At 39.9% G+C, this 18,121-nt stretch overlaps 3 protein-coding genes across 6 annotated transcripts; 2 read left to right on the top strand and 1 right to left on the bottom strand.

Moving 5' to 3' along the window:
• Positions 1-501: 501 nt before the first annotated feature.
• On the top strand, positions 502-1,372 carry LOC6650210 (histone H4). Its single transcript, XM_002074039.4, has 3 exons — positions 502-516; positions 759-969; positions 1,032-1,372. The coding sequence occupies exons 2-3, from the start codon at positions 790-792 to the stop codon at positions 1,161-1,163; spliced, it is 312 nt and encodes a 103-aa protein (XP_002074075.1). The 5' UTR covers positions 502-516; positions 759-789; the 3' UTR covers positions 1,164-1,372.
• LOC6650209 (protein Cep78 homolog) lies at positions 1,373-17,812 on the bottom strand. 4 transcript variants are annotated; one of them, XM_047012429.1, is made up of 11 exons: positions 17,366-17,812; positions 17,102-17,201; positions 16,959-17,039; positions 7,341-7,406; positions 4,055-4,374; positions 3,806-3,996; positions 3,564-3,740; positions 3,336-3,510; positions 2,818-3,280; positions 2,426-2,762; positions 1,373-2,364 (listed from the first exon to the last, which is right to left on the bottom strand). In XM_047012429.1, exons 5-11 carry the CDS (start codon positions 4,371-4,373, stop codon positions 1,693-1,695), a joined length of 2,334 nt encoding a protein of 777 aa, XP_046868385.1. In that variant the 5' UTR covers position 4,374; positions 7,341-7,406; positions 16,959-17,039; positions 17,102-17,201; positions 17,366-17,812; the 3' UTR covers positions 1,373-1,692. The 4 variants fall into 4 exon arrangements, with proteins under 4 accessions (XP_046868385.1, XP_023035838.1, XP_046868383.1 ...); XM_023180070.2 differs by lacking the exon at positions 7,341-7,406; XM_047012427.1 differs by lacking the exons at positions 16,959-17,039; positions 17,102-17,201; positions 17,366-17,812 and adding an exon at positions 10,359-10,419.
• LOC6650208 (cadherin-23) lies at positions 5,832-16,896 on the top strand. The gene is made up of 12 exons (XM_023179890.2): positions 5,832-5,919; positions 10,183-10,462; positions 10,531-11,758; positions 11,821-12,021; positions 12,082-12,880; positions 12,939-14,002; positions 14,071-14,252; positions 14,316-14,728; positions 14,799-15,886; positions 15,945-16,342; positions 16,404-16,551; positions 16,614-16,896. The coding sequence occupies exons 2-12, from the start codon at positions 10,249-10,251 to the stop codon at positions 16,831-16,833; spliced, it is 5,955 nt and encodes a 1,984-aa protein (XP_023035658.1). The 5' UTR covers positions 5,832-5,919; positions 10,183-10,248; the 3' UTR covers positions 16,834-16,896.
• Positions 17,813-18,121: the final 309 nt, after the last annotated feature.

Raw genomic sequence — 18,121 nt, 5'->3', positions numbered from 1 at the left:
ACAAAATGCAAAAGCTTTACAAAAACGATTGAATATAGTTAATGTACAGTCGGAGCTGAATACTTGCAATAAAAATAATGATGCTTCAGAAGAAGGTAACATTGTTGACGATGAGGACGATGATGTGGAAATGATGGGTGCCATTCCCGTTAAAAATACCCATAGAGAGGATGATAACCTCCAAAGTTATCATTATGGAATGGCGATTGCAAAAGATATTTATGAACTAAGCGAAGATCTAAAAATTGATGCCAAAATAGAGATTATGAAGATTATTGGTAAATACCAAAAACGACAACTTCACAGAACCACGAACAACATTAGCTAAGCTGTAATTAAAATATATCAAAAAACAAAAGAAGCGTTCTTTATGTATAAAAATATAAATGACTTAAAAACTTAGTCTTGTTGAATTTTGGAATGTCCACAAAACTATCGAACCTTACCAGTTCCATCGATGCTATCGATGGTGGCATCGATGGGATTCCCAGCTCTAGCATTTTCATATTTTTCAAGGTACGACGACGACGCAAAAGAAAGGAAATTTGACGAAAATAACAATAAAAGACGTTTAATTTGTGAATCTGTTGTCATTAGATGATTAATGAAGAAGAAAGATTGCTTTTAACTTTAGTCAAATGCAGTAAACGCTTACATATTCCTTATAATAACAAAAAACAAGCCCAACACATGCATACATACATACATACATACCGAAAATGAAAGCCACAGTAAAATTCTTTTGTTTTCTTTCACAGTTCACATTTGTAAGTTACTTACTCAAACAAAATGACAGGACGTGGTAAGGGAGGAAAGGGATTGGGAAAAGGTGGCGCCAAACGTCATCGTAAAGTGCTTCGTGATAATATCCAAGGTATCACCAAGCCCGCTATTCGCCGCTTGGCTCGTCGCGGAGGCGTCAAACGTATTTCTGGATTGATCTATGAAGAGACTCGAGGTGTTTTAAAGGTAAGCAGTCTGCACGTACATACATCTTGGATAAAGCAACTATAGCATCATCTTACTTTCAGGTCTTTTTGGAAAACGTTATTCGTGATGCTGTCACTTACACTGAACACGCCAAGCGTAAGACTGTAACCGCTATGGATGTTGTCTACGCTTTGAAGCGACAGGGACGCACTCTCTACGGCTTTGGCGGTTAAAAACCTTCTTCGAATCTTTGGCCAATTAAGCATGAATATGTATTCATTGAAACAAAACAAAAAATCACAGCTTCTATTATTATACATATAATCAAGCAAAAGAAATTTACTGAAAATCGAATTGACTAAAACACAAAATATTCCACTAATTATATAAATATGGCTGAAACTGACACTTAATATAATCCATTCTTGCAAGGCCTAAACTATTTTGCTTTCAATTGTTGTTTATTTTTTTTTATGGATTAACATCTAGTATGTGATTCAACGAACTTTAGTAACCAGTGAATTGAATCTTAAGAAGGCCCAATTATAGGCTCCAACGTGTTATTATGCACATTTCCGTCTAAAAGAAACTAAACTCCGCATGGAACTACAACTGAAAATTTGGTTCTCCATATTTTTTTTTTTTTGTTTGGTATTCGAGGCTTAAAAGTTTTTCTTTGGATTTATATATGGATATGATTGGTTGTCTCGTTTTGAAGTTGCTAAGCGGAGCAGAGTTATCCATTTGTGGAATAATGCATCTCTAATTGCTATATGAATTTTGTTCTTCTTGTTTTCTCTGCATTTCCAAGTATACGGAACGAGGCGATAGTATATCATCGTCGGTATTTCCGCTGCCATTTTCATCGTTTGATTGATTGTCCACACACTGTTTGCTGGTGCGTCGCATGAACACCTTCATGCCTGTAAATTTACCATTGGATGATCCCTGACCGCGTATAGTAGTATCCGTTACGTCCGCTTCCGAGCCAGAGTTGATAAAATTTGTGTCCAGACCGTCATCTTCATAGTTTGAAATATAAGTTTCCACCTGTTCAGTAGTCCTGTGCATGTAAGACTCGGTTTGATGGCTGCCTTCTTCGGATTTTGGCTTATGACGCTTTTTGCCAGACCTATTAGCAGTCTTACGTTCTATCTCGGCCATGTATTGGGCCGCACGGCCACCATCTCCAGAGCCGCCAGAATTGCGATGCATGCCATCGTTATTTAGTGGCTTTCGTGTATCGCCATAATGCCCCCTCTCGATAGGATTGCCATTGCGACCCAATGTCTGCTTCTTAATGGCATCCTCATAACCATACGGCGGATAATCGCCATCGCCGCATCCGCCTTCTTTACGTTTACGATCCTGCTGATTGACCATCATACTATCACCAATATCAGTCTCAAATTGAACCATCGGATTAAGATGGAACTGCATAAGAGAAAAGTTAGGATTTTAATGTCTAAACTATGGCCATTATTCGTTTACTTACATCACGTTCATTGGCAAACTCATGATCCGATTTCGATTCGTGATGCTTTGAATTATCCTTTACATTGGCCTCCACATATTTCATCTCGCTGCGTACTTTGCGAACCTGCAAGAATTTGCGTGGCTGCTGCTCATCCATGTAGCCGTTGGACCTCATCTCGGCCTCGGATTGACTTTCTTCTTCCAGCACTGGTTTCAGTTGATCCTGCATAGACGACATTTGGAGTTGATGCTCCTTACGCAATGTGGCAATGTCACTGCGAGGTGTTCCTTCTGGACTAGTAACCAAACTGTTGACCAACCGACTGGAGGTGCTCGTCTTGCGATAGCTCTGCGTTCTAAGGAAATATACACAAGGATAAGTGGACTCAACTCAATTCCAGTTACACTTACTCCTTGATAATATCTTGGAGAGACTCATTTCTCACTATGACATAGCCATTCGGCACATTGGGTGTTTCGACCATTTTTTCCGATGGAGTTGCAGCACTATTACCAGAAGACATTAGGTGTTGGCTTAGTTTCTCATTGAGCTTCTCGGCCTTCTTGCGAAGCGTTCGCTCAAAGGACAATTGCTCCTCCAGATTCTTGATGTGATTGAGCAATTGAGACACCGTAACCTTCTTATTCTTAGGCAGGCTCTGTAGGCCATTAACGCAACTCAAATCATATTGGGGCTCCTCTGGTTGCTCCTCATTGGGACCCTCCAAATGTTCGCGTATGCTACGATAGATGAACTTGCTTATGCCCTCGTTATTACGGACATTGAAATCGGTAATGGCATTGTTGACCTCCAGGCAACCCAATATCAAATTGGCACCAATATCGGTTATGCCGCATCCCTCCATATCGACATCTGAGGACACAAGAAAGACTCACAATTAAGGGAAATTTAATATTTTTGCACTCACTTTTTATCCAGGCATCCTCTTTGAGGACTTCCGCTATAAACTTGACCCCCTCATCACCAATTTCCGGATTATTGGCCATCTGAATGATACGCAAACCAGCAATGGCATTAACATCCACACTACGATAGCGTAGAGACTTCTCCCAACCTTCGGAGAAGCGTGTAATTTTTTGCATCTAAGGGCAAGGAAGGCGATTAATGGGTCTATATATATTCAATTTGATCCCACCTTTATCATATCAGCTATAGCTTCGGCACCCTTTGCAGTTAGATTGCATTCAGAGAGATCAAACACTTCGATGGTATTCAAATACTTGGCCGTGTTGCACACCAATGAACAACCCCTATCGCCAATTGGAGACTTACGAAAACCAAGAGTAACCAAGGACTCATTGGAAGCCAAAGCCTTGAAGAGGGGGCAAAAAGAGTCAAAGCATTCGACAGAATATAAAGATGTTTAGTCTCCAATACCTTGGCAATGGTCTCAATGTAGCTCTCCTGCAGTGGCAGCCCCTCCAGTTTCAGGGTAGTCAGATTCTTATTGAGCTCCACACAATTGCCAATTGCATTTACCATGGCGGCAAAGATAAATCGTGTATAAATCACTGGTCTCGTCCGATACAAGCGAGCCCTCTTCTCCGAATCAATGGGTTCAATGGTACCTGAAAAAAGTTCCATGTTACTTTCCATACTTTTCCTTCCCCCTCCCCCATCACTTACTTTGCGGAAGAATACGTCGAATGCGTACATGCAAGGTCTGAAGCACCAAATCATGATGCAACGCCTCGTTGATCAATAGCCAATCGTTTATGGCCAATCTATCGGCAAAAAGCTCTAAAAATGTAGTATTCGACTTGGCACGTATTTCCGCTATCGGTTGAATATTCTTGGCACGACACAGTTCCAGGTAACGAAAATGAAATGAACGGCTTTTACTCGATTTCCTTACCACGGGAGGCACGGAGACTACTTTTTTTAGTGGCTCGCGTACTGCGCCGCCTTTGGCCCCTCCCATTGCTGCACCACGATTTTGAGACATTCTAGAAAAAGAAATATTCATTTTTAAATCGTGCACAAATTGGACAAAATCAGAGGAAAATGGGAAATTCCAGTGGGAATACGAAAATATTGCTTTAAGAGACTCTTAAAAATTCTCAAAAATCCTTATCTTTGCATGTCTATCAATATCTTCATTATCTTAATTTTCTCATTGGAGGAATATCTCATAAACTGCATTAAAACTTGAAAAACTAATATTTTATCCAACTTTTAGCATGAAAGTCATTATTTTCATCGAAAATTGGGTTGTAGTTTTTTTTTTTGTTTTTAAAAGTCCGTAAATAGTAATTATTTTTGTTGGTTTGGATAGAGGAGAGATTAGATTTGTGTTGCCTTTAAAATAATCTTTTTGAAGATTGACCTCGAGCCGGCTTAAATGCAAGGAAAGATAGTCCTATATCACTATGTATTGCTTATCTTTCTAAAACCTCGAAATTGCCCAAGCGACAGCTTAAATAACCAGAAATCTCACTTTTATTTTATTTCTACTTGAATGCAATTTTACATGTAATATTAGGCTTAATTTGCTTAATTGCAATTATAAAATTGCTAGAAATTGGCTAAATTATAATCTAGGGAAATAGGAAAGAACCATTATAAGGCAGAAATGTTCTGAGAAATGAAAATAATAATCTTAATATCACTTATTTTGTATATTTTCAACCTTTTCTCTACATTTTCAACATTTTTACACTATATTTGACTCTATGTATTAAAATTGAGAATTTTCGATATCCGAAATGGATTTTTCTATATATTTCACTCATCTAGATGCACTACTGACTAGTAAAATGTCATTATTGTCTACTACTTCTCTCCTGCGTGCCCATAAGCTCAACTCTTCCAGTAGCGTTCCATTGACAGCCGGCATGCTGGCCAATTTGTAAACAAACCCCCACTGGAATTCACGCCTGGCTAACTACTCGCGTGCCTGGACTGGCGATCTACTCTCAATCTCTCTCTTTTACTGTCTCTCCCTCGGTGACAACACGTTACCAACCAACCAACCAGCCAGCCAACCAACTCAATTCCCATAGAGCACACATACCTCTGCCATCATTTGAGTGGCTTGGTTCGAGCCTTCTGCCAACTAGTCGTGGCGCGGCTGTTAAAGCATAAAGTACATGTTTCGGCATTCGTTGGCAAAAAAGTGTTTCGAAGTTGATCAGTTTAAAAGTTTAAGAAGAAAGCCTTACAAAATTTATTGGGTGTGATGGTGGCACGTTCCCGAGTGGCGGTAATTTAAAAGTGAACTCTATATAGACCTCTTTTCCGCTTCGTGTATTGCCCAACTTTTCGTGTCTCTCGTGTGTGTTCTTTTTTTCGTTTGGGGTTTTTGGCTTTCTGTCTAATTACCAAGAACCCTTGGAAAATGTGTCAAGAACAAGACAATAAAATGAAATTCGACTCAGTCGAGTGAGTGCAGTCCAAGGAATATCAGCTTGCAAAAAGGATATCCCATTAATATTTGCATAATATCAGCTTACAAGTAAAACCCAACTAAAACAAGGGAACTATCTTTAAGGGTAAGTCTAGTTAATAAAAACAATAAGGAATAAGGGATGTTTAAGGGAACCTGATCTTAACCTGATGTCTAAAAATTCAAGGACTTGCTTGACCTAGCGAAACAAAAATGTGAATTCAATTACCTAAAATGAATTGTAGAAACAAATTCAACTTCAATTAGTTAGCTATGCAAAAATAGTCTTAGAAAATGAGACCAAGTGTAACGAACAAATTATTTTCGACACCAACAACCAACTTTTTGTGTATGTTGTGTGTCTCGGAGAGGCAGAGAGTTTTGGCATGGACTACGCATATTACCATGACAGAGAGGCGGATGCGGACCCAGGCTCTGACTCTGACAGTGACTCAAAACTCATGCTACCGCAACGAACCCGAAACCCCCTTACCACCCCCTCCCCCACCAGCCACCAGCAGGTCCCAATTTCCCCCGCTCCTAAAACAACAAACAAACAATAGTTAGCTTGGCGGCGTTGAACTTGACTGTCAAGAGCCACGTTTCGGAATCGATGTGCATGACAAAAAACCAGGGGCCCTAATATGGGGGAGGAAGTGTTTAAATTGGAGTAGTCGAAGCCATAAGCTATTTTGTTTGCGCACCCACCGCATACGCAGAATACGATGCGATCTCGTCGTCGTAAAGCCGGAAACCGAAAGGCCACATTTGTCTGGTGGTCCAGGCTTTAAGCCAACCAATGGCAGCTTAAAGGCACACCACCAACGATTGTCCAAATCTCATCTACATACGATTTTTGTGAGAATATTTTGTTGTTGTGTTTTATTGATTTGTGGTTACTTGGCGGCTTAACCGCAATGTTGTAATATTATGTTGCCCAGGGACACAATAACCCAGCGACCGCATAATAACGCATTGCTTTGGCTTTAACTTTGGGCTTAGATGCCATTTTCACTTTTGGCAAACTCTGACCGAGACCGGGAAGGCCAGAATATGCCAAGCGTGAACTTGGCTTGATGCGAATCTTGGCAACAAGAGTAGTTAGCACCAGAAAATGCCGAACCAACCCAAAAGGTCCCCCACCTCCAAGAGTCAGAGTTGGAGCCATCTCTAGTCGTCATGGTGAACTGACATGTCTTTCACCGACAACCGTCAACTGGCAACTTACATAAATTGAGTGAAATGGCAGCAGTCAAAGAGACCTGATCTTTTGTTATTAATTTGCTTTAATTCAGTGAGTTTTCGTTGTGTGGAAAATTGGCTGATATGAAAGTTGCCACCCACAAACCTCCACCCCACATCCCTTTTACCACCCACTCCATTCATTGTCTTTGAGGAGGAAGTGCGTTTTACTAATGGGCTTAATTAAAACTAAATGGCCTAATTTGTTAAAAGATATCTGCCACATAAGTTATATAATATTAAAAAAAAAAAAAAAAAAATGTATATTATACGATTTTTACTTACATTTCAAATTGAGTTTCAGGAGCCAATATTAATATCTATTCTGATTTATACATCAATGAGTAGTATCTGTATAAAAACAAAAATATTTAAACAGAGTGGAATTATTATTAATCGACAGTAGCTCAAACAACATATCATGATTTCTATAGAAACTCAGTGCAGCATGAAATTATGTATACGTAAAGTTGCCTGTGTGTGTGTGTGTGTGTGTGTGTGTGGACCAACTGACCAAACAACCCAATTTAGCTGAAAAGCGTTGGCCATAACAAAAACACATAATTATCGAAAAAGTCCAAAACTCTTTTAAAGAAGAAAAGGCATTAAATAGTTGCATGTACATAGAGACCCCCGGACCCGCCCCACCCTGCCCTCGCATCAGACAAATTGAAAGCGAAATCAGTCGAATGGGTTTGGTTTTCTTCGGGCCTTCAACTTATTTGGAAAATTGCTTTAAAATTAAAATAAATGACCTTGTCCATGATTTTCCCGGCTAGATAAAGAGATGCAATGCTGTGTGTTGCCTGTTTCTGCTGGAGATGGTTGATGGCTAGGTGAACTACTGGAAACTACAGGCAATGAAATACAAAATCAATTGGCTAATCGTTTATAAGCCACGGCAAGTGATTAAATTTCATTGTCATTTTAATTGCAATCATCATCCACCACAATTGTGATGAAATTCAATGAACCAAAGAGTAAAAGGCCCAGCAGCTACAACGTCTACAACTTGTCTCGTTGTCTTTGTCGAGTTCAAACACTCGAAACAATGGCATATTGCCTTTGCCTGGTTAATAAGCCACCATTGAAACTGCCGGCTGTCTGCATATGATATAGTTACATATATATACATATTTATCTGATAGATCCACAACACTCACAAGAGAGTTCACACGCATCACTAATACTCATAGATTTGATGGTGCCTCGCGGGCTGTGAAAACTCAACAAAGATAAGATTTCAACTTCATTGGGCGAAAAATGCATATACATATATGTTGCATTTGATGAACATGAAGAAATATCGTTATTTTGTGATTTTGTAGTTTACACTTGGAGAAATATCCTCTCATATTTATGGCTATGGTTTGTTTTAGTAAGAAAGGTTCAATGAATGAAATGATTTCTAAGAAATAATAGTAAATAAGATGGATTTTGGACCCTGCGTAAGGTGTAGAATAGGATAGATGGTCAACTGGATCAAGAATTTCAAATAAACACTAATGTTTCAGTTTTTTCTACTTAAATGTAAGTACATACATGTTCTCAACGTAAGAGAGGTTCTAGGCTAGGTTCTTAGGCTAGAGCAAGGCTTTCTTATTCAACATTTCAATGATATTTCTCTACAATATTAGATCTGATTTCTATGAAGTTTATGAGCAAATGCCAATGTGTCGATTAAATTGATAAATTGTGGCATGTTAAATGTTATTGTTGGCGCCCTAGAGGATCTATCCCCTGGAGAAACTTCAAAAAAGTTATAGGAAAGTTCTAATGCCTATATAACTTATCTAAGCGACGATTAATACTTTGGGTTTCAAATAACCTAAGTTGTTGGGAATGAAATAATTAATAGAAGCGATGGTCAACTAAATGTAGACACTAGTTTCATTACGTCCTTGCTTATATGTACTTGTGCTCAACCTAAATTATAGCTATCTTCCTTAATAAAATCGTGTAAAGGCTCTTAGGACCGTTTAAAATTATTGTAATGTACATAAGTGACCCTGCAATTTAGGCAACTGAACAACGAGGATCCGGGTTCGAATCCCAGGCTAGTATATGGATGATGTTTTCGTCTAAGCCGAAGGCCTTAGTTGCCAGTTCTTGTATTATAACTATATCCTATATACTTATAATAATAATATAGTAATGCACATAGATATACATATCTCGACAACTTTTAACTCAATTTTAATGAAAAATGTTGGTTAATAATATTCTTGTGTCGAATAAATATACATTTCTTGAAATATTGTGACAGTTATTAAATGTCACACGGATTTTGGTCAGCCTATTCACTAATAACAGAAATGTATTACTGGAAAGTTCCTTTAAACAGAGTCAAATCTTGGTTAACTTAAATAATAGTCTGTACTTAAAAGTTACAAAAAAAATAAAAAAATAAATAGAAGGCAAATCATATCAAAATGGCATATTATTCCACATATTAAGGCTGATCATTAGAATGATGAGAAAATTATTAGAAAAGTAACTTTCCTTTTCACTTTCTTTATGTGGTCAAAAAAATTTACATATTCTACATACATTTTATCTTAATGTTATATTTCAATTTGCTAGCAACAAATCTAGATCATCATAAACAAATTCTTACAATAATTGCAGAGCACTTAAGAAAACGTTACGGCCATTAAACCTTGGCATAACAAAATCAAATTTCTAAAGAAACAACAAGCCAATAAAAAACAACAACAACAACAACAACCAAAGCAGATGCTTCAATTAATTTGGCGCATAAAACTTTCGCAAAGATCAGGTCTCTTGGCCACGCAGTAAATGTATATACATATACTCTATAGTGTGTGTCCAGTGGCATTGAGAAACATTTCCCCCCTCCAGGCTTAGTTAGAGGATGTTGCAATCATACGGCTGAGAACAAGAACCAGAGAAAAGTCAGAAGTAGACCACAACCTACGTGGTTTGGCGGTGTGTGTGTAGAGTTTCTCAAGCGAAACTGTTTTAAGGTCATAAGGCACACACTACACACACAGAAAACACATTAAATGTACGAGACACAAAATATTTGGACACATTTTAATGACTAGAGTAAGGGGAAAAATGGGTTAACTTCTGTTGTTGTCGTAACACTCTGTCTATTTTCTAGGTGTCGCGGCCTGACATGTAGACGACGACTTCCCAAAACCAAAAACATACATTTCACACTCTCATCATGCACAACGAACTACAGACAGAGCACCACTACAGGAAGGTGCGTTTAAAAGGCAGGTGGAATTTTAGCCAGGCTTTAAGTGTTAATATAGGAAAGTTCGTAATACTCACTACTCTTATCTGCGCTGTGTCTTCTAATCGCCCGCCTCGTTTTGCTATCGATGGTCAGTCTGAGATTGTTTTGCGACTGAAAGAGAGTCCTGAAACGAAAGTGGGTAAGTTGATGAAGAATATCATTGCATAGTATCCCACGATTTTATATCCGTATCTAATTATCCTTTAGGTAGCTTAATATATACGCTGAAAGGCTATGATCCGGATAATGATCCGCTGACATTTGGAAAGCGTAATTCGCATGACAGCGAAATCATACGCATAGAGAACACTGGCGGCAATGAGGCCAAAGTGTATTTGGCCAAAGAATTGGATCGCGAGAGCCAGGACGAGTATGCCATAGTGTTGACCCTGACGGATAGTCATTATTCCGATCATAATTATGTGACGCAGAGTTTTCTATTGCTGGTGGAGGACATTAATGACAATTCGCCCATTTTTCTACCCTATCAAAATGCCATTGAAATACCCGAAGGCACAGAACCTACAGTGATTAGTACTCTGGAGGCCACCGATGCCGATGAGGGAGCCTACGGTCAGGTTGTGTATTATCTACAGGAGCTGGATGGTGACAATGATGTATTCAGCATATCCACCCATCAGGGCAAGGGAGTTCTACGACTCCAAAAGGAACTGGACTATGAGACCAAGAGCTTGTATCAACTGCGTGTATTGGCCGTGGATCGGGCCAATCAAGGACCAGTGAATACAGGAACTGCAGCCATATTGGTCAAAGTGAAGGACATTGAAGATCAACCACCAGAATTTGTTGAAGTTCAGGCCGTGGCACGCATTGCCGAGGATGCACCGGTGGGCACCAGAGTCCTGCGAGTTCGAGCTATTGATGGAGATCGTGGCGTTAATAATCCCATAGCTTATAGCCTTGAGGCCAATGATCTCTTCGATATCGATCGGCATACAGGTGTAGTCTACACGCTGACCGAGTTGGATCGCGAAGAACAAGCAGAACAAGTGAATGGAGCCCACATTTTGAGAATTACAGCCTCAGAGCTGTCAGCGGGAGGACAATCTGCTCCTTCTACAGTTCGAACTGAGGTGACGGTCATTGTGAGCGATGTCAACGATGAGATACCAACTTTTGGTGAAACTGTCTATCGTTGTGAGATAAATGAGAATGCCCAAACAAACACACCATTGGGATTCATTGATGAGGATGTCCAGAATTTTGTATTCGATCATGATGAGGGCAATAATGGGACATTTCGTCTGTTTCTCGATCCACCCAATGATCTGTTTGAAATAGTACCAGAATTGGCGGTGAATGAGGCAAATTTCATGTTACGGGTCAAGAATTCCAAATCTCTGGATTTTGAGCAATTTGTCGAGGTGAATTTTACGATATTCGCACGGGAAATCGACGAGCCAAGTCGTTATAGGTAAGTTAGTCGCTCTTTTATAATCTAATTCTAATGCTTATTGGAGTAATTCATTATTTTAGCTCGGCTCATGTGCAAATTTTTATACGTGATCAAAACGACAACTATCCAGAATTCACACAGACTATATATAATGCCAGTGTCCTGGAGAATAGCGAACTGGGCACCATTATAACCAAAGTGGAGGCAACGGATGTGGATTCCGGTGACTTCGGCAGCATGGGTATACGTTATACCAACTTGAGAGGCGGTATAGCTCATTTGTAAGTTAAACTAAGTTTCGCCCTTTCGTCGCCTTTTTATTGACTTTTCCTTCTTTGCAGACTACATTTAAATCCCATAACTGGAGTGATTACTATCAAGCAGACTGGAAGCACGGCCTTTGATCGTGAAATTATTTCACGGCATTATCTGACCGTTGAGGCCATCGATAATATAGGTCAGGGTAATCGTAATACTGCCCAGATTATTGTCGATGTTCAAGATGTCAATGATAATGCCCCAACATTTCTTCAGCGGCAATATGAGACGAAACTTTTGGAGAATAAAAACGAATTTGAGACACCATTGCAAGTGGAGGCACGAGATTTGGATCTAAATGGCACCGAGAATAGTCAAATAACTTATGAAATTGTTGAGGGATTGTATAGGTTGAATTTCACAATTAATCCAAGGAGTGGCTTAGTGCAACCTTTGCATCACTTCGACTACGAGGATCTTGTGGAGAGTAGTAATCGTCGACATCTGCGCGAGGCTAATGTGGGCATGCGAGAGATTGATCTGCTTATACGTGCCCGAGATTCAGGCATACCCATGCTGTCCACCGTGGTGCCAGTTCTCATCTATGTCCAAGATGTCAACGATAATCCCCCAATTTTTCAGAAAAGTTTCTACGCCAAGACAGTGCCTGAGGATTTACCCGGCGGTAGCTCAATTCTACAGGTTCTGGCGATTGATCGTGATGGCTCATCGCCAAATAATGCTGTGGTCTATCGCATACAAATGGGAGCCAGCGATAAGTTTATTATCAACTCTGAATCTGGAATTATATCTGTGGCTCAGGGGGCAAATTTGGATCCAGATCTGACGGATAATAAGCAAACCCTCTACACACTCACTGTGGTAAGTAACAGAAATCTTACAAAGAGAGAAATACAAATGTGAAAACTTTCATTTTAAGCTTGCTCTTGATGGTGGACTGGGCAATTCACAGCTAATGAATACGGCAACTGTAAATATTAGTATACAGGATGTGAATAATAAGCTTCCCGTGCTTGGTGAGATGAGCCAAGTGAAAATTATGGAAAATACTCCAGTTGGTGTCTCAGTATATCGATTGAAGGCCACCGATCTGGATGAGAATTGCATCTTGCGCTATAAATTGAATACAGACCACTGCGAGGCCCGGAATGAGGAGGGTGGTCTTATCAAGCTGAGTGAATACGACTATTTGGGCGCCTTTGAGTTGGATCCCATTGAAGGCAATCTCAAGGTTGTCAAACTATTGGATCGCGAAAAGGTGGAGCACATCAAATTGGCCATCACTGTGGAGGATCTAGCTGCTGCCAAGGGCAAACAAGTGGTCGAAGGCTTTCTCAGTATACAAGTACTTGATGAGAACGACAATAATCCGAAATTTAAGCAACCCTTTTATCGTCAATCGATTACCGAGAACAGTATTAACGGTGTAATGATAGCCAATGTATTGGCCTACGATTTGGATAAAAATCGCACTATAACCTATACCCTAGAGGTTAATCCGATATATCGTAATCTCATTCATTTGGATGCCCAAACAGGGGAAATTGTCGTGGCCAATAAAATCGATCATGAGCAGCATCAATGGCTGAATTTCAGTGTACGAGCCACGGATTCGGGTCAACCACCACGATCTTCATTGGTGGAGGTCTATGTCACGGTACTGGATGAAAACGACAATAATCCTTACTTTATAGGCGGCAGCAAGAACTATACGATCAGTGAGAATGCTCCACTCGGCACTAGAGTGGCCACCATTCAGGCAGCCGATGCAGATGCTGGGGACTTTGGCAAAATCACCTTCCTAATGGATCGCCTTAGTTCTCAGGGCAAATTCACCATAGATGCGGATACAGGTGTGCTAACGGTGGCCGATCGTCTCGATCGTGAGACAAAGAACTCTTATAATCTGGTCATCGAAGCGTGGGATAATTATCAATTTGGTTTCCTTGCCGGCGAGAGTCGTAATGCCTTCAAGCAAGTCTTGTAAGTAAATCAGAAACAACCCCAAGCGACGATTTAGTATTAACTTTAAGTTCTCCTTTCTAAAATAGTATAAGTATTTTGGATGAGAATGACAATGCACCTGAAGTTAGCTTGCCCACAACTTGTGTACTGATCACAGAATATCATGAGCTGCACGAGCGCATAGCCAGCATTGTGGCCAAAGATGCCGACGATCCGTCCACACCGAATGGACGTCTCGATTTTGCCATTACACAAGGCAACAAAGATGGTAAGCTTCAATGGGTCAGAGTTGGATATCAAGAAGAAACTCTAAAGAAATCCTCAATTTCAGGACTCTTTGAGCTGAGGCAATTGGATGACTGGAATGCTCACATTTTTGCCAGCAAAACATTGCGCAATAGATATGGAAACTATAGTCTCACCATAACGACTAGAGATCTTGGCGTACCATCCAATGTAGTGCAGAGTACTCTGGACATTTGTGTGGCAGACTATAATGATCATGCTCCTGTATTTGTACGTCCATTGCATAATACGACAGTCAGAATTCCAGAGAATGCCACAGTCGGGACAATGATACTCCAAGTCTATGCCAATGATGCGGATATGGGACAAAATGCTCTAGTTCGTTACCGTCTAAAGCCCGATCCCTTGGGTAGTTATAAAATGTTTGATTTGCATAGCAGCACGGGAGAACTATTGCTAAAGGAACCTCTGAATCGGGAAAAACAAAAAATTCATGAGGTAAGATACAATCACAAATGATTTCTTTTGAAAGGTATTCCTTGAAATGTATTTTCGTCTTGCATTGCAGATACGCATAGAGGCCTATGATCAGGGATTACCCACATCATTAAGCAGTGATCTGGATCTAAGCATTTATGTTCGCAATGTGAATGACTATGAGCCACAGTTTATAACCAATGAGATTCATGTAAACTTCACCGAACACTCTGATCCTGGTGCCGAGCGCATTAAGCTACCCGATACTATTGATAAGGATCAATTGGATCTCGATGATCCAGATGAAACGCCCAGTCAGGTTTGCTATTTTATAGTACAGGGAAACGAGGATGGCTACTTTCATCTTGATCCAGAGACACATGTACTAACTGTGCACCGGGAATTGGATAGAGAATTGTTAGCCAATTACACGCTTCATGTCAAGGCGACTGAGAATTGTGGCAATGCATCGCTTCCACCCGGTGGCCAACGTCGTCGCATGGGTATAGAGATTAGTAATGGATTAAGTGGTTATTTGCATAATCCACTAAAGTCCACAGGCTACAATCGTTATCAACATTCACGACAGTTGCGTGAACTGCCAAACGATGAGGATTATGAGCCAGAAGTGCTTTCCTCCTATGAGAACTATGAGAACAGCGGCGAAGAGAGGGAGGAAGAACCACCAACAGCTGCCTTGGTGGATAGGCCAAATGCGAATGGAGATAGCACAATTATAAAAGTTCATGTACGTGTCCTTGACATTAACGATAATCCGCCACGTTTTCGGTCCAAAATCTTCACTGGCGGCATTACAACTAATGCGGATTTCGGACTAAAATTCATGCGGGTCGAAGCCTTCGATGCAGATGAGGGGCTCAATGGCAAAATTGGTTACTATCAGGTTGGCGATATTAGACAAACATTGTCCGAGGGTCTGGAAAATGTACGCAAGGCTCCATTTCTTGTCGACGCCGAGACGGGAGATGTCCAATTGAATTTCGATCCACAAAAGGGTATGAAAGGATACTTTGATTTCATGGTACTGGCCAATGATACGCTTGGAATGAGGGATGTGGCTCACGTATTTATCTATTTACTGCGAGAGGATCAGAAAGTGCGCTTTGTATTCCGTCTGCAGCCAGATGAATTACGTTCACGGGTTGGCACATTCAGAGAGTAAGTGAAGCGATAATTCGAATCTCCTTTCATTGATCATTCACATTTTTACTTTTAGTACCCTTGGCAACATCACCGAATCCATTGTCAACATTGATGAGATCAAAGTGCATGAAAATAAAGATGGTTCGGTGGACAAGACGAAAACCGACCTCTACATGCATCTAGTCGAGCGCGAGGATAACTCCATTTACGAGGTAACAGATGTGCTCAAACTAATCGATACCCATATCGAGAGTCTGGACGAATTGTTCAAGGATTTAAATGTACTGGACACACAGCCAGCGGCTGAGGCCCAACTCCTGACAGCGGGCCCAACCAAGGGTCCAGTGTTTGTGTGGCTAATTTTCACGAATCTATTTATGGCCACTCTTCTGGTGGTCACTCTGGCGCTATGTGCCTCACAACGAAACGGCTATCGCAGACAATTGCGGGCAGCCAAAGTGAATATCCTGCGTAAGTTGAAAGTTTCTTTTGAAGATTTATTATTCTCTAATTATCTGCTATTCCCTTTCAGGTGGACACTCTTCAATGTCCATGCAGCAGAGCCATGAACCAGCCACAAGAGTTCCCAATACTAATAAGCATAGTGTTCAGGGCTCTAATCCCATTTGGCTAAAGGGCTATGAGAACGAATGGTTTAAAACTATCGAGGAGACGGTGAGGTGAGTACAGCAGGATTTCGAAATCAAAAACCAAGGATAATTTCCGTTTTGTCTCGTTGCAGCGTAAGTGGTCATGATTCCCTGGACGACAATTTTCTGGCAGTAACTGGCGGCGGCAGCGGGGGCGGTACTCAGGATATACACGAAACCCTCAAGGGCACCGCAAAGCTCTTTAACAACACCAACGATCTAAATCGGCACTTTAATTTATACAATCAAATAGATAAGCTAACGAATAATGCCCAAATATTGGCACGTAAACTGGAGACCACGGAACTATGACCCGGTTACTACTATTTATATAAAGTTCTTATTTAAGTGTAGCCCTTAAGAATAGCGTGTAGAACTCATGTAAATATATATATATATTATTATTATAATGGGAACTCCTTCTGTATTTGACTTACCACGTTTAGACCTTTGGCAATCTTTCCTTTAGAAAAATATATATATATACTTGTTTGATGACCCACACACGGCCCAACAAACTGCCAGAGAGATGAGATGTCAGATGATTGAGATGGAGTGAGTGTGTGTGTTTAACACTCACCAGCAGCCGTTTTTTATTTATTATCACCGCTCAAATTGACATCCGATTAAAAATGTACAAAATAGGAATAAAGGAAATTTACGTATCCCGGAACCGGCTGCTATAATTGACATTTGTATGCATCGATAATATATTATTGAAGTCAACTGTCAACTGAACAAAGCCTACTACTACCTACTCAGCCTGAATCGCAATGTGACCAATTTTCATGAGGCCTGAGCGATAGGAGGCAAAGTTTTGGGGAAAAATGCATTTAATACTTACCGAGAGACGGGCAACAAAATCAATCCGAATCAATCTTGGGATCCACGGCAGGCCACACAGCACACAGAGACAAAGATTAATTGATAACAATAATTTGTAATATCTACACACAACTGCAGAATTTAAAGATCTTGTCCGTAAATTATATCAAGAAGTAACGCACACACCAAACGGAATCCAATATCTAGATATATATACTTATATATATCTCATATATATATATATGATATTGATGGCCAGACCGTGGGTGTTTTATTGTCTTTTTTGTATGGGGAAGATGTATTTTGTAAGCGGCGTCGAAAAAAAAACTGAAAACCACTTCAAGTATCTGTGTCTGTGCAAACGAACTGTATTTTTGTATTTGCTTGGAATATGATGTTATTGAATAATAATGTATTTTTTTATGTCGTGTTCAATTTGATGATTCGATCAACGTGAATATCGAGGCCTGCCTGGCTATATAATCACAGACAGATTTCACTATGACTGTGAGACGACATTTTTCTCAATTAAACAAAAACAACAAAGGTAATTTTGGTTTTTCGTTTTTTTGTGTATTTTTTGTTTTCGTTTTCTCTTTTTTTTTTCTTACTAAAAATATTGTATTCTATATATATATATATTTGTTTTTGTTTTGGGTAAAATATTCAGTTGCCATAAAATCAATCAATATTAATTTTTGTTTTTGTTTTTTTGTTGAATTTTTTCTTTTTCGTTTTTAATTTCTTAAAATAATTTTTTTTTTTTGTTTTTGTT

This window comes from Drosophila willistoni, chromosome 3R (genome assembly GCF_018902025.1).
Source record: "Drosophila willistoni isolate 14030-0811.24 chromosome 3R, UCI_dwil_1.1, whole genome shotgun sequence".
NCBI classification, from domain to species: domain Eukaryota; kingdom Metazoa; phylum Arthropoda; class Insecta; order Diptera; family Drosophilidae; genus Drosophila; species Drosophila willistoni.
The sequence above is the reverse complement of the archived record's forward strand: the minus strand, read 5'-3'. Positions and strand labels throughout refer to the sequence as shown.

Excerpts from the sequence above, each read along its gene's own strand:
- LOC6650210 (XM_002074039.4), top strand. The coding sequence starts at position 790 with ATGACAGGACGTGGTAAGGGAGGAAAGGGATTGGGAAAAGGTGGCGCC. Across the intron at positions 970-1,031 it reads AGACTCGAGGTGTTTTAAAG|GTCTTTTTGGAAAACGTTAT; the intron begins GTAAGCAGTCTG and ends TCTTACTTTCAG.
- LOC6650209 (XM_047012429.1), bottom strand. The coding sequence starts at position 4,373 with ATGTCTCAAAATCGTGGTGCAGCAATGGGAGGGGCCAAAGGCGGCGCA. Across the intron at positions 3,997-4,054 it reads TCGACGTATTCTTCCGCAAA|GTACCATTGAACCCATTGAT; the intron begins GTAAGTGATGGG and ends AACTTTTTTCAG. Across the intron at positions 3,511-3,563 it reads CTATAGCTGATATGATAAAG|ATGCAAAAAATTACACGCTT; the intron begins GTGGGATCAAAT and ends CCTTGCCCTTAG.
- LOC6650208 (XM_023179890.2), top strand. The coding sequence starts at position 10,249 with ATGCACAACGAACTACAGACAGAGCACCACTACAGGAAGGTGCGTTTA. Across the intron at positions 14,003-14,070 it reads AATGCCTTCAAGCAAGTCTT|TATAAGTATTTTGGATGAGA; the intron begins GTAAGTAAATCA and ends TTTCTAAAATAG. Across the intron at positions 16,343-16,403 it reads AGCCAAAGTGAATATCCTGC|GTGGACACTCTTCAATGTCC; the intron begins GTAAGTTGAAAG and ends ATTCCCTTTCAG.